The 27018-nt window shown below is 35.5% G+C and overlaps 1 protein-coding gene across 44 annotated transcripts in view; it reads right to left on the bottom strand.

Moving 5' to 3' along the window:
• Window positions 1-27018, bottom strand: part of NRXN1 (neurexin 1) — a 1114986-nt gene that overhangs the window by 614714 nt on the left and 473254 nt on the right. For all 44 annotated transcript variants that reach the window (XM_055107954.3, XM_055107959.3, XM_055107953.3 and 41 more), the window contains 3 exons: window positions 22152-22590; window positions 7807-8190; window positions 802-1005 (listed from right to left, as the gene is read on the bottom strand). In XM_055107954.3, the coding sequence (XP_054963929.1) occupies window positions 802-1005; window positions 7807-8190; window positions 22152-22590 (1027 nt within the window). The remainder of the gene's footprint in view (window positions 1-801; window positions 1006-7806; window positions 8191-22151; window positions 22591-27018) is intronic.

Here is a 27018-nt window from a genome sequence, read left to right as displayed (position 1 = left end):
TATGTTTTTGAGTATAATTTATAAAAATAAAAACTGCTTAAACAAATTTTAAAATCTGCAATTCAGACTTTTTCCTAATTCAGCCTGGTTTTTCCCCATAATTCATCCAGATTGGTGAGGTTTTACTGTAATGGGTCTTTCTTAATGCTACAATTAAGCAGGAAAGCATTATCTTTCTGTAGAAGAGCCTGTGTCTCTAGTGTTCTCATGGCTGTTTGCTAAGGGCCGCAGACTTTGGGCATTGAAGGGCTGTGGATCGCTGTTTGATACCAAAATACCACTACACAGTACTCCGAAACAGAAAAGACGAGGTACCACAAAGGTGATTATTCAAAGGAGAAGCCCATGGAGTAGAGTAAGAACAGCTCTTGATCTAGATAACAAAGCAGAAATTTGATATTTTGTGCAAATCCTTTCTAAGAACACATGTTTTTATTTATCTGCAAGGATGTCACCTACAACCGATCCAAATGTCAGTGAATATATCAACAGAAAATTCAGCTTGAGGCAACCTCAGGCTTAATAATTTATATTTTCAATTAACCTCACTGACAGACATGGCTTCTCTTTTAAGAACCCTCAGTGGTAGAAATCACAAAACAGTAAGTTATGTTAAACATAAAAAATAAAATAAAAAATAAAAAGATGCCCCCGAAAACCTCAAATTACTTTAAATGATGGAAATAAGACCATTAAGTGTTTTAATTTTCCATGGCAAACAGGCTACTTGATCAATGTTTGCAGGCAAAATTAAACAAAAGTAAAAAAGTGTTAGTTCAATGGGGGAAGGCAGGTTGTTACCTAGATTGACCGTCAGTTTCACACGTCCTGCGTCTAGCTCCAGGCGGAGGGTGTCAGCAGAGTCTCTAGAAGTGGTTGCCATCAGAATGCCATATGCACGCTGGGATCGGAACCGTAAGGAAACATCCTCAGCCTCTGTGTGCATGACTACGGGGAGCTGAATTTTCATAAACATGCTCCCATCATAGCTCAAAACCGTTGCCTCTAGAGATGGAAAATGAATATGATAAGTTCTTGGATGGTATAGCGCATTAATACTTTAAAGAGGAAAAGGATCATTTATTATCATTTATTTAAGACTTCTAGAACACAATACTACAAAATCAATTCATCTTCTTCAGAAATAAACAAAATTGTGAGCTGGCAAGGGAAGTCACAGTAGAGGACTTCCCTTGTGAGATAATTTGCTAAAGCCCAGAAACAGAGATATCAGCAGTTCCTTTTTTTTTTTGTTCCCAGAGCACTTTCTACCTATAGCATTAATCATGTTCAATTTTGAGTGTTTGATTATCTGCCCCCCTTCTCAAGAGCAAAGATCACGTTCTTTTGTACAGCCACAGTGTGAGCCTAGTTTGAAACACCAGCAAAGTTGTGGATTTTTTTGTTGTTGTTTTTGTTTGGGTTTTGTTGTTGTTTGTTTGAGACAAGGTCTGTATCCCCTAGGCTGGAGTGCAGTGACAGGATCTCAGCTCACTGCAGCCATGACCTCCTGAGCTCAAGCAATCTTTCCACCTCAACCTCCTGAGTAGCTGGGACCACAGGCGCATGACACCATGCCAGGCTAGCTTATTATTAATACTTTTTTCTAGAGATGGGTCTCCCTTTGTTGCCTAGGCTGGTCTCAAACTCCTGGACTCAAGTGACCCTCTCGCTCAGGTTCCCAAAAGGAACCTGTGCCCAGCCTCCAGCAACTTTTCAATGCATGTTTATGTATGGTAAGCCCACTGACTAGTTCTGTGAAATTAGTCAACCTTGCCTTGGCTCTGAATTATTCATCTGCACAATGAGAGGGTACTGCCAGAAGGTTTCTCAGGGCTTTGATCTGTTCTGAAAACCTGTAGTTCTAGGAGGAGTTACTGTCATCATTTTTTTTCATAATCTCTGCCTTGATAGAATTATTTTTAAAAGAAAAAAAAAAGAAATATGGCTTAACTATAGGAACCAGGCCAATACTTTACCAAAGGTGATGTTCAAAAAGAAAAAAGAAAAACTGATATTACCAAACAACAGATAATACTTCTTTTGAGCCATTATGTTTAGCAAGGTAATTTTTACAAAGGCTTCCTTTTAAGGAACTGTTACTTCCTTTTAAGATTAATTTATAGAAGGGGAGTAACTTTAAATATTATCTATAAGCACAGCCCTGGTGTCCTGAATAAGTTGTCATGCAAAGCAGTAATGATGTGCTTTTGCTACACTAAATAAGCATGGGGGTGGGACTGGGGAGCTTGTGAGGATGTTTGTTACTAAACTAAGGCAGATGGCATCAGTAGGGAAGTTGCTTAGTACTGTCTTAAACACACAAAGAAATGAATAAAAAAAAAACGGTTGATGACAACCTGACGGCTTTAAGAAATAGTCAGGACTCCTTAATGTTAAGCACCATATGGTAGTGGAATATTGCGAAACAAGCGTGAATCAGTCTGCTTTCTCATTGGTTCCGATAACTCAGGATGCTACTTAATAAAGAAAAACTACCTGGAATTAAAATGAACCAGGAAATTTTCATTATTTTGCCTACTTACACAGCATAGCAATTAAGTGTACTGATACAACTGTGTTCAATATTAGGACTATATTTAGAGTTGTGGTTTTGTAAGTTTATTTTTCAGAAAGTCAAGTACTGTTTCTATAAGACTTTAATCACTATTTGTTGTCATGATGGGATTAAGTGAGATCCAGAACCTCTCTAAGCACTGGGTGTTCCAGGTCTCCCTGCTTAGGTTAGCTCCCTTCTCTTTTCCATCTACCTCTTGACTTAAGAGATCTCAGTCAACTCATATGCTCACTCCTCTAATATTTATTAAGCGTTCTGACTTCTCTCCTGAGCTGTAGCATTCATTGCCTATTGGAAATTTTCAATTGGAATATGAAATTTCAATTGGAATATTTCAATTGGAATATTATTAAACTCTTAATTTACTCTCTTCAAAAATGAACAAACTCAAAACATGCTCCTTCTTCAGTCTTCTCCATCTCAGTAAACATGATAATCTCATTGCTCAGACCTAAAGCTTTCTGATTTCTCTTACTCTCTCTGCCATGTCCAATCCATTTGCAAGTCTGCAAGTCCTAAAGGCTCTAATTCCAATCCACATTCTGAATTGATTGCTGTTCACCTCTGCCACTAACGTCCCTCAGACTTTGCTCTCATCTCTCACCTACACCACTGTAGTAGCTCCCTCAACCGTGTTCCTACTTTTTTAAACCTACAAAGATCAGTGTGACCCTGGCCCCAGTCCATCTCTCTGGCCTCAGCTTTAAGCATGTCCCGCTTCTTGTTCAGTGAGCTCCAGATACACCAATTTCATGATCTCACTGAAGTGTTTGCACTTTTAGATCCCTCTGTTTAAAAATGTTTCACCCCAGATCTTTAAATAGCTGGTTCTTTCAGCATTTAGGTCTCTGCTCAAATGTTACTCCAGAGAGACCTGCTACCCCCTCCAGTTATTCAATATATATTCACCATTTCACTTTGTTGAAATGGCCATTTCTTGTTTGTAGAGTATTATCTGTATTTGCCCTTTAGAATACAAGTACCTTGAGGGCAGAGATCAGTCTCTCATACGCATTGCTCTATCAGCAGCAAGTGCCCCCACAATGCCAGGCCCACAGCTGAGCCTCCATAAATATTAATTGAATCAATAATTGCACACACACACACACACACACAGTGAGCTAATTTCAATTTGAATACCAAGCTTACATAAAAGCTTACCAAAGAAATTAAGTATTTATTCTGCTTATTGCAAGTGAAATCTAATTTCAGTACTGTGCATGAACGAAATATGTAATAAGGTCCACTTTGAAGGCCAAAATTGGGCTGCAGAAGATAGGTTAGGGAAGTGTCTATTTATCAAAACAGGGGCCTCATGGTTAGGCAATGCCCTAAGCACTGATAAAACAAAATATGGTCTTTCAAAAATATAGTGGTTCTATATAATATCATATTTTTTCCAATTAGACAAAAAGTTTCCCAAATGGGAGTAAAATCCCAGTGGTCAAAGACCAGTGCAAATAATCAAATTGCTGTTGCTCAAAAAATAATTAAAACCTGAGTGTAAAGTTATAGTGAATTCTAGAGAGAAAAATGCTTGTGGTATAATTTTAAAAGAAATTTGATCTTTACTTTTGTTTTTCCTAAACTAGACAATCATGACCCATATCTGTAAAGCAACAAGTACCCGAATAAAAGTGTAAAAGTCATTATCATGTGTTCAGTTACTTTGGTTTCATATAGATAAAAGGATCAAAACAGTGTTTGTTTTCTCCTCTTTATTTAATCTCTATAACTAGGCTCTATTATTCAATAATCACATTTTTGAAATAATCATATTCTTCTGGGAAAAGTAGCTTGATTTGATTGAAAACTAAATAGGGGGCACCTCCTTTAAGAAATACAGATGACTGACAATGGATCATAAATATAGTGTGAAATACAACCCAGAGAAAAAAATAATCAGAATCATTAGCCTTTAACATTCTCCAAAAAGCTGCAGGACTGAAATAACATAGTAAAGTAATAAAACTAGAGTGCCCCCGAGTGTCATGTTAAATAATTCTCAATGTGAAAATAACTTGTTGATAAACGACAAATGAAATCCTAAACGATTCCTCATAATTAGAGTTAATGTTTAATTAGACAAGAAATGGAAAATGCACAGGGTTGTTGTCTAGAGTTGCCAAATAAATGGTAAACAACATTCTGACATTTGAAGGTTATGCTATTTGGCAGCATCCTTGAACACTAGTAAAATTATTTCATCATTTAGAATATACAATAATTCTTTAAAAGGCTAATTCCAATACAATACTTCCCACTGGGGGAGAAAACCAGTTTCAACTTTGTCTTCTATATCTCCTTCTCCCTTGTCATTAAGTTTGATAAATTTCCTTTTCTACATTATTCTTTGTTGCAGTCTAAAGCGTACACCTGTGCTCAGTTTTGCCGAAAGGCAGTCACATATTGTGATCAACGATGAAAATCAGACAGGGAGCCAAATTATATTGCTCTGACATCTGTCCCTCCATCTGTTAGAATTTAACAAACAGTATAAAGCAGATCTCTGATTATATCAATGCTCTTATTCTTACATATAACAGAATAATTTTTATATGATCAAGTCTCCACAAATCCTCAGTTTTATTAAAAATAAAGCAGAAGGGAAGGCGCTAAATTTAACTTTTATTCATTGAACATTATTTCTATACTACTCCTTCTTATAGGATCAATACATGTAAAACAAAATACTCTCTTCTTGTCTGCCTAAGTTAGCAAGTATCTTATTCTTTCTTATAAACTCCTTTGCTTCCTTAGGCATGATAAACATCTCCTATAATGCAATTGCAACATAATTTTTCCATGTTGAAATTTCTAAATCCAAGGAGCTGAACATGTTTTTTAATTACTTTGAATAATTATTTTCATAAATTATAAATTATCAATTTTTGCTCAAAGTTAATAAGAAAACAACTTTAAAAGTTCTCTTAAAAAAAGAAACTTCAAGAGTTATCAACTCTCATTTGATCAACAACAGCCTTAAGTGACCAATGTGTGTCTGGAGAAGAAACTCTGTCAAAGCCCCCTCTTTTAAATTGGAAATTCAGAAGTTCAGGCACAATCTTGTGTTGACTGAACTAGGGCATAATAGCCAGGAACTGGGCAGAAGCCAAATTTTGTGGTATTGAGCATGACAACCATCACACATTTCCTTTGCTTTCAGGAGGCACCCTAACGTGAGCAAGAAAATTACTTCTGAAAAGCAAAGGACTCACGCAATACACATGGGTAGTCCAGTAACAAGAACCACCCAAAAATGCATACAGCCAACCTGGAGACAAAGAAATCTGCAGAAACCTCCAGCCTCCTATCAGATAAAGACGTATGCTGAATCCCAATGATGAAGTTTGCTATTAAATTCTCATTTACAAATCTACATATGCTTGCTGCCCCTTTTTCTAATCATTGCAATATATAAATATTTCTTCTCTCATCCTGGCTCTGAAAGATCTACAATTTCTATTTTCATTTTTGCCACATGTAGTAGCGGAATATTGCCACAGGGTGGTACACCACGCATAGTTAACAGAAAGCTTCCGTAATTCATGTGACAGTTGATTTATACCCTTTTTTCAGCTTCACTTAACCAAGAGGCATCAGAAAAACTGGCAGCTCTCTGGGTGATTAAAATTAAAACAAAACCTTAAATCGTGCAAGTCCGCTAATCTCATATTATGCGTAACTGTATTATACCTTGCAAGCTTTGTTACATTGTTCATCCTTTTGGCAATTTCCAAAAACAAAACTAAACAAACAAACTAAAATTAGGAAGCAAAATGCAAAGAGGAAACTTATAAAGAATATACACCATACTAACTAAACTATATAGAAATAGCTAAGTTGTATTGACAATTCACAGAAATGCCAGTTAGGTACTATCATAAAGAGAATGAATATATCTGTATCTATGTGATAACATACCCATCTACTGACCCATCTAATTGCATGACCCACAATAATAATAGCATATGGTAAGTGGTTTAATATATGATTTCTATGTTACTATTAAATATTTATATTGTTAATATTAATCTCAGAACTAATAAGCGGATGTACCTCCTTTTTAAGATAAATAACCAAAATCAGGTTTCAATTTTGGGTTTCACAAAACAACCCCTCTTTTTCCTAGGAGGTTTTAGGCAAACTGAACTGAACTATTTCAGGAATAAAAAAGGGAAACAATAAATACTCATAGCTTAAAAATAGATGCCAAGTAATTTTAGGCTAAATATGTAATAAAGCAATGTTATTTGTAGCAGGTGAGGACAATGGAACAACTCATCAATATTTTTTCATATTGATTTTTAGTTCCATTGTTGAAAATAAGTGGCAATAGGTGTAGTGACTAAAGCATTTATCTGAAACACTGGGTCGATGGAAGAATAAACTTAGAACTAATTGTTCTGCTATTTATTCCTTTAGCCTGTTCTGCAGATCAACTGGGATGGCTATTGCCCTTCAGTTTTCTTTGAATCCTCATTCCTTTTATTGTATAGGGTGAAAATAAAGAAAAATAAAATGTGGGTTTGCCTCCTGTTAGAAAAAGAGAGGCAGCACCTGCTCAGAACTTCAATAGGCACAGCTAAGTCTTAACAGCAAATTGGTAAATGAATCCTCTGCAGTTGGTTAGGTCCTAGCCAAAGGCAAGTACTTTTTCTATTAGGGTACACTTCCACAAACGTTGGTGCACCTTAGATGATTGAAAGTCAGCTTACTTTTCAGAGAGGATATTGCCTCTTTTGTAAGTTGACTGAAGTGAAATGAGCAGGCTAACTTAAGTCTCACCCAGTTGTGTCAGGGAAGTTGCAACTCATAGCTTAGCTTGCCTCAAATGCTATTTCTTAGCATGGGTATTAGCACTAGAAGCCATAGGTATGTATAATTCATGCCTCTTTTACTGTCTAATGTTCTGAAGTTAAAAACTGGGCAAAAAAGACAGCAGTTACTGTCTATAATACATCTTAGGCTCATACTCTAGAGGATACTAAAGATTCAAGTTTCTATTCCTGCAATATACTTAAGAACTGTGTCCTTTCAGAATCAAGCTCTTTGAAAAACATTAAGAGCTCATTAGTAATCCATGTCAGGTATGGCTGCTCAGCTTGCAAACAGAGTTTACTTCAGTAGAGTATACATTACGTTTCAATGGTCAGTGCAGGTTTGAGGTCAACATTTAATAAACTTTTCATCTCAGGGAGTTGGCTGTTGGGGTTTTAGAATCCTACCTCTCTCACAGGACCTGCCAAGATAGCCTGTTCCGGAACAATCACAGACATATCTGTTCCACCCATCCCTGCACATGCCATTGTTTTTGCAAGGGTTGCTAAGGCACGGTTTTGCTGTTTCCTTTGAGCAGGAAGGCTTCACTCCAGCAGTACTTTGAACTTCAGCCATTTGCCGGATATCTTTGCTTTGGCCATCGATGAACAAATCCCTGATGCAGCCCACGTAGCCATAGTTGAGCAGAGCAGTCCACACCTCGGTGGGGAAGACAAGGCCAGCTTTATTTTCTGGCAGCCCCCCCAGGTACAACTCATCATCCAGGTCCAGAATCTCACTCTCACCAGGAGCAGTGTAGGGAGTACGCAACGTGTTGACAGAAATGGTACCTATTTCAAAGAGAGGAGAATGCACAGGTCTTTAAAAAGCACCAATGTGTTATAATTATCTTTCTCTCTTTCGTCTGCTTGATGGTTAACTCCTTGGAGGCAGACAATTATTATTATTCTTTCTATCCTCACTTTTTGGTATTTCCTAGAGAAATTAAGATATCCATGGTATTAAGAAACTTTAGAAATAAAACAGACTAAATGGTTCCATTTGAACTTGAGAATGGAAACCAAAGTGTACAGCCAACAAATAGTGTTTGAGAGCCTCAAACAGTTCAGTCAATGCATGTATACATACATTAAAAATAAAGAAACTGTAATTCTGTATCAGTCTCTAGAAGAAAGTCAGATTCCCCTGGGTTAGTGCTTGTTTTCAAAGCCAATATTCAATTGCAATCCAAAGAAAGATTTCATGTTCCTATTTTAACTGACTTGATTACTTTGATTGAGCACAATAGTTTCACAGATTACCTATGTCAAAACCTGACTTCATCACTCCTAGCTGTATAAACCTATTGATTAACTTACATAGTTTTGTTTCCCTTATTCATAATATGCGCATAATAATATTACCTACCTTATAGAGTTGCTCTTAGTGTTAAACAAAATAATACTAGTAATGTACATGGTTTATAATAAGCACTGTATAAATGTTTGTGATTATATTTCAGTGAAAGAATCAAGTAAAATCAATTGCTTCCTTATTTGTAAACCAAGCTAGTTATTTATTTAAATTAACAAGGCTTTCTTTTTCTCACTCCAAATGTTAAGGAGAAAAATCTATTGGTTTATAAATACAAAGGGCTCTAAGTCCTAAGTATGGAATAACCAGGTATTCATCTACATGGGATCATTTGAGGGTCACAGAAAAATATTAGTGGAATCTATGAAAAAAAAGAAAGATATAAAGCATATTCCTGATCAAAACGTGCATACACACTGTCAGATTACCAAAATTCCACTGATACTTTCTCTTCAGAAAGACCTTTGTACAAATGCAACCATGATACCTGAACAGAACACCACAAGGACCCACAACCACACTATCCCAGATTTATTTCTCAGCTCCAGATTATAAGGAAGGATAGGAAGAGTCTGATGAGAGAGAGAGGATGAGAAAAGGTCTGATAGCATGCTGGGGCATGGGCATAGAACCTCAGGTATTTAGGGAAGAGACACAAGAGAGACCTGGAGATGGGAGGTGTGATACAGAAGTAGGGACAAAAAGAAGAAGTGGAGGGTAGGTCAGGTGTGTGTAGGGAGACACATTTTAGTTGCTACACAGAATACCAAAAGCCCGCCCCAAGTGAAAACACATATCTAACTAAGGATGTAAGGCTGTGGGCCCTGATGTGCCCAGGAGTATTCCAAATCCCAGCAGAAGGGCCCCCTTCAATCTAGGCAGTCTAATGGGATCTGTCTTTGTCAGGGAGAAGGGCATGGAAGCCACTGACAAAGACTGCTCAGGTGGCCGAGTCATTAAGAGGATATTTGGCTCTCTAGACTTTCAGAGAAAGAAAAGGGAAAAGCTCCTAGGGGAGAAACACTCAAAGGCATTGCTATTTTGGCCTTCCAATGAGGGGAGCAAAATAGAGATTTCCTAGGGAAGCAGCTAAAAGAGAAAAGGACAAAGTATTCATTTTTACTGTTCACATTTGTACAAGTGTCTAGAAGAAAACTCTCATTTAGGAACATATAGGAACCATAAAATCCTATTTAGAAAAATATAAAGCATGGCATTTTGGGGAAATAAAATTTATAATATTGAAAGAGAATGGTGGCTCTTATCTATTTCAAATGGAACGATCATTACACGCATTTTAAAGCATCATTTTTTATAGAGCCCTATTCAAAATACCGAAGAAGCGAATAAACAGATGGTCCCTATCCTCTGCAGTAGCTAATGAAAGTTAGAATATGATGAGAAAGAGTGTCTTTTAATGACAAAAGGAAAGGTGGACACTTTAAAAAGCACATATTATCATGGAAAGCAAAGAGTTACATGCAATGAACAAAGTGCCATGTTCTTTTTTTTTTTCTTTCTGAGACAGAGTCTTACTCTGTCACACAAGCTGGAGTGCAGTGGCAGGATCTTGGCTCACTACAACCTCTGCCACCTGCTTTAAGCAACTCTCATGCCGCAGCCTCCCAAGTAGCTGGGATTACAGGTGTACGCCATCACAGCCAACTAATTTTTGTATTTTCAGTAGAGATGGAGTTTTGCAATGTTGGCCAGGTTGGTCTTGAATTCATGGCCTCAAGTGATCCACCCACCTTGGCCTCCCAAAGTGCTGGGATTACAGGCGTGAGCCACCACACCCAGCCAAAGTGACATGTTCTTAAATAAAAGAGAGAAGGATTCTACTCTATTTTCCAATTAGTTCAATAAGGCTTCCTAAAAGCAGTAGAATTTTTGAGGATTTGACGAAATGAATATCCACTATTGAGAAATTGAGAAGAAATGTTAGGAGACACGGAACTTAGCAAAGGAACAATGACAAATTATTCCAAGTGTGGTGATATATTCAAATATACATATATATATAAACATATATGTATGTATGTATTCCCATATGCTCTTTTTATTCAGCTCAGATGGGGAAAAAAGCCCTGGGAAAGGCTGTACTGTCCTTGCTCAGGGTATCGTAATTCTGACACTAAGAGGACTCCTGGAGGACTCCTGAGTCGAGGAAATTCTTTGGCTTCCACAACCCACTTTTCTCCCTCTATTCCATGTAGTTTCCATACCTTGGTGCACTGTGTCTGCACTCACTCTAAGGGGCAAAACGGCTGCCAGGTGGTTTAGACAATCATTCATGACAGTTTGTCTGACAGTAAGGATGGAGTAATTGTGTCTCTTGCTTTTTATTTATGGTGTGTTAGTGCTTGCTTTGAGCTAAGTATTGTAAGAGAGTTCAAATAAGTTATTTTAAGAATGTGCTTGATGACATGGACAGGGTAAGATTCTTACTATAAATTTATCATTAGACTTGAGTTTTCTGAACACGGTCATAAAGACCACAGTTTTCAAATATCCCAGTGCACACTTAAACACACAGCCACCCACCCACCCACACCCACACACACACTCTGAAACAAATGTTTAAAAGAAAAAAAAAAATTCAACTCTACAGCCTCTGAAGCACTTTGATATTTTCTCTCTCATCATATCATTTTATTAAAACAAATGCTGGACCATCAATGGATTTTAGCACCAGCTAAAATGTTGTAACCCACGGTACAAAAAAATAAATAAAAAACAAAAACAGATTTAAGGGTTACTATCATAAAGAGTAAGTTTCTCCCATAGTTCCCTATTGTCCCTTCGAGAGACAGTTGTAGAGTTCTCATAGAAAGAACAAGCAGGCCAGGCGTGGTGGCTCATGCCTGTAATCCCAGCACTTTGGGAGACCAAGGCGGGTGGATCACCTGAGGTCGGGAGTTCGAGACCAGCCTGACCAACATGGAGAAACCCCATCTCTACTAAAAATACAAAATTAGCCGGGCACGGTGGTGCATGCCTGTAATCTCAGCTACTCGGGAGCCTGAGGCAGGAGAATCGCTTGAACCTGGGAGGCAGAGGTTGCGGTGAGCCGAGATCACGCCATTGCACTCCAGCCTGGGCAACCAGAGCAAAACTCCATCAGAAAGAAAGAAAGAGAGAGACAGAGAGAGAGAGAACAAGCAACAAAACATGAGACAGAAAGAAAAGGGGATATAATCCTACCTTTAATTCAAATTTAATCCAAGAAAGACTAGAACATAAATTGAGCTCTGGATTCAAAGTTAAGGAGACACATCAGGCAAATGGATGGATCAGATATCAGTCATTGGAATATTATGCAAACAGACATCATAGGATGAAGAAAACAGGGCTGAAAATCAAGTACTACTTTATCTATATGCTTTGCTAATTCGTACGAACTTGTATTTTAGAAAATCTTTGTAAAAGAGATGGCAAATAATCAGAAAGTAAAGAATTTAATTCAAGTGGGATGGAAACAATTATTTTTATATTTTGAAAATTCATGGAGTAAAAATGGTTTGAATTAATAATTAAATTTTATTACTGAGACAAATGCAAATAGAAGTTTATATTTTAGCCTAAACATGTGTCCTGAAATAGACACATTTCCAATAAGGGATTTGAATCCCAGATCTCCTTAATGACTTTTACTATGGATATGAATCAAAGAACATATTCACCTAGCAAAAGAGTCATCACAGAATCCGAATTAGTTTAAACCAATTTAACTCATAGATATGAGCATAGTGAAATTTAAATATTAAGGTTCCCATGTGCTTATTTTATTATAATTGAGTTATAAAATCAGTGGTTACAAAGAACACATCAAATTAATATTTAAACCTGGTTCATTGATAATTGAAGACAATTGAGTAGTTGCCAATCTCTATATATCAATGGAAAAGGAGAATTTTCAAAGGCTGAGGTACATAAATGTTATAAATACATTTTTAAGAGAAAACAAAAATCTAAATATATTAATGGGTCATCCCTCTATCATTTTCCAGGAACCACAAATATTGACATGTTCTTTTTTAAATAGTTTGATTCCTTCATACATTCTACCCCTTCTACTAAATTTATATTTGCAGTTTCTGGTAAATTAACAAAATATTTTATGTAAACATTGTTACATTAAGGCTCCTAAAATTGGGGAAAAGTTCATATTTGAGAAATTATCTAGATCAGGGTTTCATGCTTCACTATTTAAGAATCTGAAGCACCCTTCTATGCTATTTTATTTTTTAAAGGAATGAGATCGCAACTAAAAATAAATTATTTGTGGACATACAACTTTTATAATTTTAATGTAGAAACGACATTACATTATATTCTTACATGTAAAGCTGTTTTTTCATGACACATGTAAGAGGTAAAATGAAGGTGATAAGCAGACAAGGTAATATTTAAGAATATTCATAAACAAGTAATAAATTTATATTTCATGTAAAATTGTATGCAAAGGTTCAAAAAACTTTTAAAAACAGCTCTTAGTTATAAAAGTGGAAATGAAATTTACAACGTAGTGAGGTAGTTTTTCATTACCTATTAGTTTCCATTAACTTTTCTATCCTATTTTTATTGTCTGTTCTACTTCTATAAGATTAGTTTACAGGGTGAGAAGAAACACAGAGTGAAGGTGAGATTTAAAATAAGTTAAGTTGATGTCAAGAGTTAAATTACTTCAAAAGTTTAAATTACTAGGAAATGAGGAGTAGAAAATAGTGTGCTGTAATAGGGAACCCTTTTTCCTGGTGAGAAAATCTGATGTTCCAGCTCTTCAACTAACTAGCTAGCAAGTTTAGCCAAAGGATAGATTTGTTAGGCTTCAATGTGGCTCTTATGAAAAATAAAGAAATTCAGTAGATGGATTATTAAGATTCATTTTTGAATAAACAATTTTTAAATTACTGCTTAAATGAATTGTTTAAATTAATGTCAATTTTATCTATTCTTAATTCTGCTCCACCTGTCCCTATACAAATGAATCAGATTTCACAAAGTTACAAATTTACTTGTCAAATTCCTAGTCTAATAACAAATTAAAACTTGATGAAATATGCACAACATAAGTAATAAAAACAGAATACAACATTGACAATAGGGTATAATGTAAAATGTAAAATATATAATTATCATAAAATAATTTTAAAAAAGAACCAACATATTAAGAGTGGGTATTTGGTGATAGTGTAATTATGAGTGTTTTTAAAAAAATTTCCATATCTTTTTTAAAACCAATGTTGTCTATGAGGTTTTTAAAGAAATAAAATTAACTGTATTTGAAAACAAAACAAAAATACCATCTTAATATTCCACTCTCTGCTTATTACCATCTGTTTTCTGCTTACTTGATTCATCTGTGAGCTGGGAACTTCAGGAATTAAATCAATATATGAAAACAGAACTCTTATGACAAAAATTTAAAAGTTTAATAATATCTGGTATTGGCAAGAATAAGGGGGAAAGGGCACTTCAATTACTGTAGATAAGAATGCAAATTGAAACAGCAGTTAGTAAACTAACCTGTCATTATCTTTCAAAATTAAAATTACAATTAATCCAGCAATCCCAATTCTCACATTCAATCCTAGAGACATTCTGACCAATATACACAAAGATTTCATGTATGAAGGCATTATCTATAAACTAGTTTAAAACAGTGAAGGTTTAAAAAAGTAAAAATTCAAATGTTCTTCAATAGAGAAATGCCTAAATATCAGTATGTTCAAACTAAGGTATGTATGGTGTCACTACAAAGAATGGCACAGAAAAAGCTCTCTTTAAGTTTTTTTGTCACACAGTAATTGGTAAACTATAATCTTGACTATAGAAAAAAGGCTGTATAAGTATTTTATGTGTGTGAACATATTTATAGATATATTGATGCCTAGAACAAGAACTGGGAATTTTTCAACGCCAAATTATTTTAGTGGTTATCTATGGAGAACAGAGTAAATTGATGAGGGAATGTGTGGTAAGGGGAAACGCTTCACTTAGGTAGTTTTTGAATTGCCTGAACGTATTCACCAAAAGTATGTATTTATATATTAAATACATCATGCATTACACAAATGCACATATATAAACACACATACACATTCACAGCAATGTATAGACACATATACATTTTAAACATGATCATACACAATGGAAGGTTGTAAATATCAATCAAATAACATTCTGCAGCAATTGAAATATTATTTTGCAGAAGTTCCACAGATTTCCACTCAGCATTACACAGTAAGGGTCACTAGGTCTGCGTGTGGTCAGTAAACTGCCTATCTTCTTAGGGTGCTACTGATGCCATAGTCCAGAGTCTGCCCCTTAGCTAGGCAAGCCCAATGAAGAGATTTGGTAGATTTTCAGAGGGCGGTTTCATTTCCCAGGTTTGACTGATATTTACTAACTCCATAACAGCAATGTATAAAACAAGAATGCCAAGTTATTGATTTCCTCTGAGGAATTACGTATCACAGGACATGAAATACTTCCCATGTAGCTCTGCCAATATGGATGTCAATTATAATCAAATATTACTTATTCATTTATGATGAGAAATTTACTTGTTACAGGAATGTGAATACTCATATGCATCCCTCAGTATCTGTGGAAATTGGTTCCAGGATCTCCTGGAGACACCAAAATCTGTGGATACTTGAGTTCCTGATACGAAATGGCTTAGTATTTGCATATAACCTATGCACATCCTCCCATGTACTTTAAATCGTCTCTAAATTACTTATATCTAATACAATGTAAATGCTACAGTTATTATACTGCATTGTTTAAGAAACAATGACAAGAAAAAATGTCTGTATATATTCAGAGCAGACTCAAATTTTTTTCCAATTATTTTCAATCCATAGTTGATTGAATCCACAGATGCAAAACCCACAAAAAATGGGGGGCCGGGCCAACTGTATACATAACTGGTCTATTTTCTCCCTCCACTCTAATCAGACTTACAATGGGAACTAAATCTTAATCAAAAGAGTGCATGGGGAACATGGATTCTGAACAAGAAGAATGCATGAGATAAGGAAATGTATAGTAATATTTGCCTGGGAAGGCTTGACACCCTTATCTCAATTAAATGACCTGCCTCCATCTTTACAGTGGGGATGAAGTTGTCAAGTTCGCTAAGCAGTGTTCAGAAGATTACTGCTAATATTTGCCCCTGTGAGTTTCTTTTCTTTAGATATGTTAATACATTTAAGTTCTACAAGCCCGGGGGCCTAGCTCAGGTACTTCTGAAAAGCTCTGCTCTGAATCTTTGCTTATGATTCCATAATTCCCAGAAAATAAATTTTGCTACTTAGATAATCTTGAGCAAAAGAGTACATAACACCATATTAAACAGATAGCCTGAAAAATTATGTTTATACTCTAACTGCAACAATATAAAATATATATAATGTTAACAAAAACTGAAGGAAAATGTACAAATATAAAAAATATTTTGAGTGTGGAGAAACAATAGATGATTTTTTTCTATAAACTTCTTCAGAATAAATAAATATAAACATTTTAATAAAACTTAACATTACAATTTTAAGCAAAATTGACCCCATCTGGTCATATGGTCAAAGAACTAGTAAATTATTGGTAAGGTATTTCGGTGTTTCCTCTGATGAATAGTGGTTTATGGGTATGGATATGAAACAAAATATTATAAATGCACTTAAAATTACTTCAATGTATATAACAGGCTACTAGGCAGAGGCATGGGAGGAATATTTACAGTCAGAGGGCAAGTTCAAACAAGACCTAAGCAGAGAAATTGTCTAATGGTTGTTCGAGTAGAAATGTTTAAGTGTGGTGATTCATGAATGGTGTACACAGAAATCAGTGCTGGTAATAGATAGCTAGAAAGTGCTGTTCACATCAAACAGTGATTACTATAAACCTCTAATTATGTGCTCTTGAGAGAGCCTTGTACCTTTCCCACTGTAATTTCTAGTTCTTAAACTGGAACTCTACGACTTCAATTCAAATCTCAATGGCTTCTTAGCTGTTAAATGTAGGCTTACCCATGAAAAACCGCTGACACAATCAGCTGTACCCTGCTGTATACAAGCCAACTTTGACAAGAATAATGAGTTTTCTCTTTGATTTCAACGTGTAATGATGGTTTACAAAAAAATAAATAAATAAATAAAATAAGACTGGCAGTTTGCTATAAAAATACTTGAGAGGGTACTTTGACTGAGCCAGAGTTTAACACAAATTTAAACAATATTTGTGCCCCAAGAAAACAATCATTAACCTCATCCTAATTGTAGCTCCATTCACAGTTTAGCTAAATACCTGGGCAGCTGTTTTGTGTTGAGGGTGGGACCAGAGAAGAGGCAAAGGGGAAGTCTGGAAAGAGAGAGACTGGTTTAAAAACAACAACAACAAAAACGCTCAGCTGTAAGTCCTGCAAAAATTGCAAAGTAATGGGCCTCTTCAATCATATCTATTAACTCCAGTGACTTAGGGGTTTTGCCCTGTTGGTAGCTAAGTTATCCACAGAGGATATTTACATTTTGCAGCACTTAAGTCATCCACTGTGATTCACAAAATCATGCCTGCACTTGGTATGGTTTCTCCTTTGCTAGCTTAGTGCAGGATCTGGAAGTGCCATTTACGGCTCAGCCCACTTGGCTTTTCATGTCCCTCACCCTTTAGTGAGCAGGCAGTGGAAGAAAGCTGCATTGCACATAAAGAACAGCTATAGCCAAGCAGAATTAATCAAACTGTGGAAATTAGAGTGAATTTTCCCCATGTCTCAGATTGAAAGAAGGAACATATGTTAGAAATAACAAGTTACAATCAGTTTTGCCAAAATGAGAAAGTTTTAGAAAATTACACATAAAGGTGTTATTTCTCATTGAATAAGGGGTTCATATACCCCTTTCAGTGAACTAAAGACCAAAGAACCAAAGGGAAGGCCACCAAAAAGATGGACATCCTAGGTTCTTGTCAAGAGCACACTTACTGTGGCTGCATATCCCAGTCCTCAGAAAGGAGTTACCACCTTCCTTCTTGATGGATTTTCCTGCTACCTAAATGTCTGCAAAATGATATAGGGACCTCCAGACCAAGAAGGGACAGAAGTCCTGTTCTCATAAAAACTTGACATTTTTGTACCAGGTTTACACATTCTCTAACAATTATTTAACTTTCTCAGTGGCTTATTTCAAACATCTGGGCTTGGAGGATGGTGTTGTATTCATAAGAGAACACCAGTTTTAATCCTATATCATATAAACTGCTTTCAGAAAGTAATGTAATTTAAACAAATTCTTACAGTTAAAAAAGTTGCATTTACAATTAAGAGAGTGCCATTATTCTCCAAATGTAAAAAATGATGCTGCTATTTTATTTTTTTTTTAGAATATCAGGGGTTGTTTGGCACTGTACTACTTACATGTTTTTAATCTTTAGTTTTTCTTATACCAAATATATACTGAACAACTGCTATACCCAGGAATGTACTAGAAACTGTGGATAAAAAAATAAATACAATTTTCTCTATCTGGGATGGATATTATGAACCTTATAAACTGGATAATATTAAAATTAAATCATTTGTGTCCACCAAATATGATTTTAACCCTATCTCTATCCAAAAATAACCACTACTTATATTGGCAGCAAATTGATGACCATAATGGTCTCATTATATTACTATTTACTTTAGTATGGCCAACAGCAGAAAGAATTGCTCTTAGGAGTGGGTTCCCTCTACTTTAATAACAGAGATAATAAGGCTTTTAAAATACTGAGCTAAGGAATATTCCAGGCAAATTAACAGATATGGCCTCATTATCTGTATGTCAGAAAGGAGCCCATGTTACCCTCTTGTCATAGCAGTACCCTTTCTCCACAATATATGAAAAATAATATTCATATAGCCCCTGAATATAACTGATATAAAAAATGGGTAAAATAAATTATTTCATGAATTTCCATGTTTCTTAGTTGTAAGTGACCTCTGAATCTTACTGTTTCACCAGCCAAATCAGAAATATCCTTTAAGTAAAATAAAAGCAAGTATAGCCATTCATTCAATGTTTAAAAGGCTGCTCCATACCAAACCAATGCAGTGTGCAAATATGGAACTTAATTAAAATACTATATATAAAATATTAACAGCTGCTGCTATTAAAATTACATTAAACTCCCTTGAGCTAGGCTAACATAATATGAGCTCTCTTTTTTTTCAATTTAATAAAGGACAGAACTTGGCTTAGTGAATGAACTTTGGTTGGTATATTGTTTGTACCAATTCACTAATCTGAAATTTTAATCACATAAAAGTACTTTACCATCACAACAGCACCAAGCATAGTAATTTGATCTTTCCATTGGATTCAAAGAAAAATCTCATGCTTCGTTTATTTTCTTTCTTAGATGCAAACAACACTTCCTTAGAACGTGTTTCTGTTCTTCCCATACAGAATTGAGCTTTGTAAATTAAAGTAGATATCATCTACTTTTGACCTTCTCCAATGAGGGTACAAATAGAATAATTAATAAACTCTTGGTAATTTGGATGAATTAAAGAGCTTAAACAGAAAAAGTAGATTTTATTCTGCTTGAAGATTAGTTATCTGATAATTAATTAGATTGCATCAATACTTTCTCCTTATAATAAGAAACCTCATAAATATTCAAAATAATTTTGTTCTCTGTATGTGTATATGTGCATGTGTGGCATGTATGTACACATGCATATATATACATACATATACACATATACATGTAGAGAGAGACATGCACACATATATAGACACACACAAAATTTACATAGAAGAAAGACTGGAAAGAAATACCCAAAAATATAAATCATTATTTTCAAATGAATAATGAAGACTTTCCTTTTTCTTTTATATTATTTTGCATTTACTAGTATTTTGAATTAATCGTGTATTAATTAGAAAATTAGTTAGAAAATTCCTCATTTCTAAGTGAATGAAAAGCAATTGATTTGATGTTTGGTGTTTTTTTTCTCCTCTGAACTTTCAGAAGATAACCGTCTAATCTGATATGGGTTGTTTTGTGTTGTTTTGTTGTTTTCAGACAAGGTCTTGCTCTGTTGCCCAGGCTGGAGTGCAATGGTATGATCATGGCTTACTGCAGCCTGGAACTCTTGGGCTCAAGTGATCCTAAGTGTGGAGATTACAGGTGTGAACCACTATTTTTGGCATGCTTTGTTTTAAAGTGCTATAAAATCTGACTTAAAATATCTCTTCTTGAAAGTAATTTTCAAAATTTTATTCTAGATCTATCTTAAGTCAAATTATAACATCCACAAGCTAATATTTCAAAGCACTACATTAGCCCATGCCCCCACCACTTCAAAATTCTTCTGCTTGAAAGTTCATATGTACCAAATTAACTGCTATTTCTGGCAGAGATAGGCTGGAGGAAGTCAGAGGGGAACACTCTATTATTATTGTTATATTTTTGCATTCCCATCAATGAACTCTTCTCAGCTTATTTTTATTTTTTATTTATTTTTTATTTTTGAGACAGTCTCACTCTATCTTCCAGGCTGGAGTGCAGTGGCCCGATCTCGGCTCACTGCAAACTCTGCCTCCCAGGTTCATGCCATTCTCTTGCCTCAGCCTCCCGAGTGGCTGGGACTACAGGTGCCGCCACCACGCCCGACTAATTTTTTTGTATTTTTAGTAGAGACGGGGTTTCACTATGCTAGCCAGGATGGTCTGGATCTCCTGACCTCGTGATCTGCCTGCCTTGGCCTCCCAAAGTGCTGGGATTACGGGCATGAGCCACCGCGCCCAGCCTCTTCTCTCAGCTTAAATCAGAAAGAAGAAGAGGAGGAGGAGGAAGAGGAAGAGGAAGAAGAAAAAGAAGAAGAAGAAGAAGAAGAAGAAGAAGAAGAAGAAGAAGAAGAAGAAGAAGAAGAAGAAGAAGAAGAAGAAGAAGAGGAGGAGGAGGAGGGAGAGGGAGGGGGAGGGGAGGGGGAGGAAGAAGAAATGGTAATTCAATTCCTTGTAGACTTCTTTAGGAAAGTGAGAATATTTAGGGAGACAAAGTTTCCAGAGAGGAATGAATCAGAAACACAGTCTCCAATATATCTGAGAATCAGAGTAATTGGTTCTGACCTTCCTTCTCTCCACACTCACTCCCAACTCCTTCTCAATTTCCATATATTCTATTTCTTTATTTTGTTAGGTAAAAAACATATTTCCAAACAGGCAAACACAATCTTCTTGATCTATAAACAGCAGAATAAAAAAGGAAGGATAAGAGGGAAGTAGAAAATAGTTCAGCTGGGAGGAAACAAGTACTGAGGGAGCCCATGCAAGGAGGGTATGAGCAAGAGAGTTCAGCCCCAGGTCTTCAACAGGGCCCTTCTGAAAGACCATGGTTATCACAGATTACTGAGTCTAAAAGAAGCACTCAGCTTAGTTGGTTGGGGGTAGGTGAAGTAACGAAGGAGAGTAGATAGGTCTAAATTTAGTTATCTTCTATTATAAGATCATTTGATTTATGTATGAGTAGGACAATCAGAGCATGGGAGCCCAGGGTGAAGGGAATTAAAGAAATGTAGTTGTATACTTAAAACAGATTTCTCTCTCCTTATCTCTCCCTGTCTGTCTGCCTCTTTCTCCCTCTCTTCTCTCTCTCTCTCTCTTCCTCCCTCCTTCCCTCTCTTTCTCAGGATTCCTACAAATGTCATTTCTGCTTCCTGGATGATTATTTCCCCTCAAAGCTCATATTAGTCAACATCCTAAGCCCCCTAAAACACTCCCAAATTTCAGTGTAAATGTGATTTCTTCGGAGAAACTTTACCTGCCACCTTTACCCCTCCTCTCTTAGAGAAATAAAATGCAGCAACAGGAAGCAGAATGTTTGCTGGTGGAATTCCATATACCTTTCATCAGAAAGGGAAGCAGTTTGGAAGGGCAGCAGAGCTTTGCCACTGTCCTTGAAATGCTACTGTATTGATTAAAGTGTTTTTAATGCCATAGACTCATCCTAAAGTGTGATGTACCAAACTAAGGATTTTATGTTTGGATCATTCTAATTTTTTTTCATATTTTATATTTGCCACTTCGGGTACCTCCAAACATCCAATAACATAAGAGAAAACTGGGAATAGAAAAACTTTGAATTTTTTCACTTGCAAATTCAAGACAAAATTTTCTGCAAGATTTGGCACTTGATTACCCAATAAAAGTTCATTTAAGAAGCTATTTTAGAAGACATTTGAGCATTTGGGGTTTGATGCCCAACTATGATAATTAATTAGCTCTTTCTTTCATGGTGTGAAACAGAAGCAATATCAGGCAATTTCTTTTACTCTAAAGAAACAAATGCAGGAAGTCTTTAATATGTCTTGGTTTTCACTTTTAGGAATGGCATGGGTGGGTGGGGTGCTCCAGCAGTAAACAGCATAGAAAAATGATAAGATTACCTGACCGTCCGTCTCTCTGGAAGTCCACATGATACCATTCTCCATCATTCACTTTCTTCAACAGGGCTTTTATTTTTATAGTACCTGACCCCATGTCCAGGAGGAGGTAGAGGTGGCCATCTAGCATCTCAATAGCAAAGAAGTCCACCTTTATCATCTGTGGGTGCTTGGCATCTTTCTGATGTCTTGGCTTGCCATGGCTAAATAAGATGAGGCCATTTGGCTCTGTTGTACGGAAATCAAATGATATGGAGCCAGTTTTCTTTGCATTCCATTTAGGCAAAGAGATGAAAGACTCTGGGGTTTCAAAGGTGATTGGGTCTAAAGTTGCAACATTCTCACATTTAAATGCCACCACTCCATGGATCTTCATCTTAGGATCTCCTTGCTTGGCAAGTCGAGATAATTCCAGCCTCACATCATTATTTTTATATACAACCTGTGGGCAGAGGATAGCAGTGAGAAACTAGCCTCCATATTTTAATATCTGAAACTTGTGAACAGCTCATGTAACTTGCAACGACATCATAAAAAGGCACACGATATTTAGTTAATTTTGTTGTATAAAGGCAACATTTCTTAGGCAAATAAAATTCAAGTGTCAATTCATAGAACAATAACCATAACAACTTAACTTGATTCAAATAATGTGTGTGCAGATGCACACATGCATGTGCATATACACACAAACTGCTTGTATTTAACTCAAATAATTTAAAAATCTGCATATATCTTTAATTTCATGTCTACATTACCATGCTAAGACTTGAACTTATAAAAGCTACTTGTTTCATAGTTGTCTGTGATATTTTTAAAATTAAATATAAGCACTGAGGTTATTCAGTTTTCCCATCATTAAAGCATTTGAAATTGGATACCATTATATACCAGTTCCCTAAAATATTGGATCTCTTCTATTATCTATATATCTGCTGTGGATATTGACTTTGCAAGACAGTCACAACAAGTTAAAGCACAAAACAGCCTGATATTTCTCAGAAAAAAAAATATATATTATATATATATATATAACTAAGATACAGAAGATCCCTGACCTGCATCAATACCTTTGAATACTGTTAAGTAACGTGGCACTGCCACATGTAGAATATGGTGCTTCCCCTCAATTTATTCAACCTGTGTTACTGGTGATCCACTTCACTTTTAATTTACACAAATGCTGCGCAAGGGTTGTCTTGTACTCTCATTTTCCAAGGCACTTCAGTGAAAGAGGCTAGGCACTTCTGAGTGCTTGCTGATGGTCCTAAGGCTTTTTGGATTCCAATTAACACATTTGATAATTCACTCACAGGGTTCACGGTATCATACATTTGCTATCCCTTCACGCTAATAAATTCAAAGGTATTTTGACATAAGGATAAAGAGAGAAGGACACCTTTTCTCTACAAAATGCATACAGTGGATAATCACATTTCTAAAATACATAGACCATACTTACTTGAGGGTGAATTAGTTATCTAGGTCCACATAGCTGTCTAGGCTCTTTTAAGAAGGGACTCTATAGATTTCAAAGCTCCCAACATTGCTAGACTCTAGATTTATTTATCCACATGTAAAAATGTACATATATATATGTATATGTATACACACATGTATGTTTTGTTTTTCATTTTTAGGAATGGCATGGGTGTTTTATATAATATATGTAACAGGAAAAATAAGACAATATCTGATTAGCGCTATGAAGTCAACCAAGACAATGCAGCAGTTATTCCAAACCCATGGCCAACTGAACCAAGAGATGGCTGATGAGTTTCCTGATAGGATTTGTTAATGGATACTTTATTTTTCAGAGTAATTAAGAGTACATGCTCTAGTATTGGACTTCCTGAGTTCAAATTCTGGCTCCAGCATTACCGAACTGGGAAATCTCTGTAAGCCTGTTTCACTCCCTGAAAGGAAAATAATACTTCACATAATGGTTATAATAATTAAATAAGAAAATACGCAAAGTGGGAAAATCTACATAAAGGCACTCATTCCAATGCCAATCACATTGTAAGATTTCAATAAATATTAACTATGTAAAATACATGATAATAAAAATCAATACTTTATCATCTAATAGACATAGATTTTAGTTCTAAATTTATCCATAAGAAAACATTTAGAAATAAAGCCCACACATATAATTAGTTTTTATACATGATTTGTGCCAACTAAATAAGTCACATCTTTCCAATGCTGGGCCTGGTGTTTCAGTTTACCTTTATCTTGGAGAAGGATTATAATAAAGAACATGATATCCCTTATTCTTTGAACAAATATGTACAATGGTTTAACAAGCATCTATTGACAACAAAAGAAGAGAAAATGAACTTGAGCAATAACAAAAAGGAATTTCATTAATTCTTAAGAATACTTTTTTGAAAAGAGAAAGATCTATTAAGTCTTAGAAAAATTTATTTAGGATTGCCTTTCTTTGGAGATCTTTAGAGGCAGGGAAAATGCTTTTCAAGGATGATTTTCCAAGTTTTATCGCTTCTCTCTATGACTTTCATGCTATTCAAACCTATATTAAGTTTCCTTTTTCCTATTGATTTATATTCTAGTATGTGGACATTCTTTTGACATAGATATTGATCAAGAATAAGTATTTTCAGACCCAAATGATGCTTCTCTTGATCGATGCTAACACTCATTCTTATAATAGAACCACTGTAATAGAATTGAGTGTTTCTGACATGAACAAGTGGGTTTTAGCCCTGGTATATTGTCTCTTGAATCTGACATCAGCCACCACAAAGTTGAAGAATGAGGGGCAGTCTAAGTCTGGGGAAGGATTTCAATGAGACATAATCTTATAACTGAATCAGGTGACTTGGTGATGAAAAGGTTCAGGAAGATGTAAAAAAATAGAAGTAGGGATAATTCCCTGGGCAAAATTTCTTAAGGTTAGCCATGCATCTCTCATAAAAAAAAGTATCTCCACCAGAATCAATGCTTTATATGCTTTATACTGGCAAGAACCTTGCTCACCACAGCGCAGCACCAAGATCAGTGGCTGGCACAGAGTAGGTGCTCAATAAATATTTGTTTATAGTTGAACAAAATTCTTCCTTCACCTTTTTAAACCTAGTTTCTAGATTATAGGCTTTTGTAAATAATAATATTTAGACCTATAATTAAAATACAGCAGAATATGGTATTGCAGACCAATCTCATAAACTAATTACTATTTTGCCCTATTTCTCTAGAAAAAAAGCATAAACTTATGTGCATATCCAGTTCATAATTGACAAGTTGGCCCATGCATTGGGAAATTTCATCTTCACACACATATTGTGGGGTATAAATTCCTTTTAGAATGAAGAATGCCTGAGTTAAAACTCTCCAGAGGTTTATACACAAAAATATACACTGTGCTTCTCCTCAACATAGTTCTTGTAGGAAAGAACTATCTCCAGATACAAGAACTCTTTCCTACAAGAACTATCTTGAGAAGAAGCACACTGTGTATTTTTTTCTTCCCATTTTGTACTCTTTGAAAGGCTACTCCAGAAAACAGAAAAGCAATTTTGCATTGGTAGGCTTATGGCTCTCAGATTTACACTACTATTTCATCTGACCCAGATTTTATAATTACCCTACTTTTCTAAAGTTAGACCTACTCTTAAAATGAACTGAATCTAGTTCAATTAGAATAATGAGTAGCTAGTAAGTATTCTAACTCCTTTAAAAATTCATGTGTAAGCTATTTTTACTTCTTTCTGAAACAATGTGGCACTCAATCATGGGAACACCTTATAATTATTCATATATTTTTAATTCTTATGTGAAAAGTTGCAATTTACATGTTTCATTTTTGAACAAGTTTCTATATGCTTTATCATCATAACAATTGATGATATTTGTGCACACTCATTTGGATCTGTTTATAGAACCAAGGTTTCTTTGGGGACATTGATTTTTTTTTTTTAAAGAGTGATTCAAAATGTTGAATTTTACTTCCTTGCTTCATGGGCTTCTTTCCCATTTCTTCAAACATTTGTTAGAATTTTTAGTGTCCCCCTCATGTTAATATGCAAGAATAGGGCGTAATATGTTTGTGTTTTCACATTCCTAGGGTTTACCTTTGAGGAAAACAATCACTGAGTATTATCTTTGATCTTAATGATAATCCTGAAAACATGACAGCAATGCAGAGAAAATAAATAACTTAAAGAATAGGAGCTTAATAGTCTGCATATTAACTTGGTTCAATCTCAAAGCTATTACTAAGCCAAGTCCCTAACCTCTCTCTGTCTCAGTTTCTTAATTTTGGAAACTGACATCTATAAAGGAAAGGCGTGCCATAACTATAAATTCTTGAGCTTTTTTTACCCTTAATATGTGTGATTTGGGACAGACATAAAAGATGGTCGATTGTTCCTGACCCCTTTCTGGCTTTCTCCTGTTGCAATTTTTGATGCCAGGATATTGTTCTCTACTTTCAGATATACTGAAACACTAATCCATTAGTAAAGAGAGTGTTCACTGCATCTTCTCGTACACAGACATGCCTCAAGGATTATATCTACCTAAGTTTTGTACAGATGGTGCTAAAGCACTGGTAGCTGATAGATAAGGCTCTTTCAACAGAGCGGGAGTATGTGAAATTCAGTGTGAAAATATTTGCCACTCAGATAATGACTTTTTAAAATAAATATGTGCTTCAGCTTGGAAGTTACAACGGGGGTCTTAACTTCACTAACATGCATGATTAAGACTTTTCATTACTTAACTATGGTAGTATGCAGGATGGTGAAATAAGCGACCAAAGTTAGTGTTGTTTAGATATTTAGACTTTGTTATGACCCTCCCTGAGAGAACATGAATGACTCATATTTTAATCTATCTTGGTTTT

This window comes from Pan paniscus, chromosome 12, assembly GCF_029289425.2.
Source record: "Pan paniscus chromosome 12, NHGRI_mPanPan1-v2.0_pri, whole genome shotgun sequence".
NCBI classification, from domain to species: domain Eukaryota; kingdom Metazoa; phylum Chordata; class Mammalia; order Primates; family Hominidae; genus Pan; species Pan paniscus.
The sequence above is the reverse complement of the archived record's forward strand: the minus strand, read 5'-3'. Positions and strand labels throughout refer to the sequence as shown.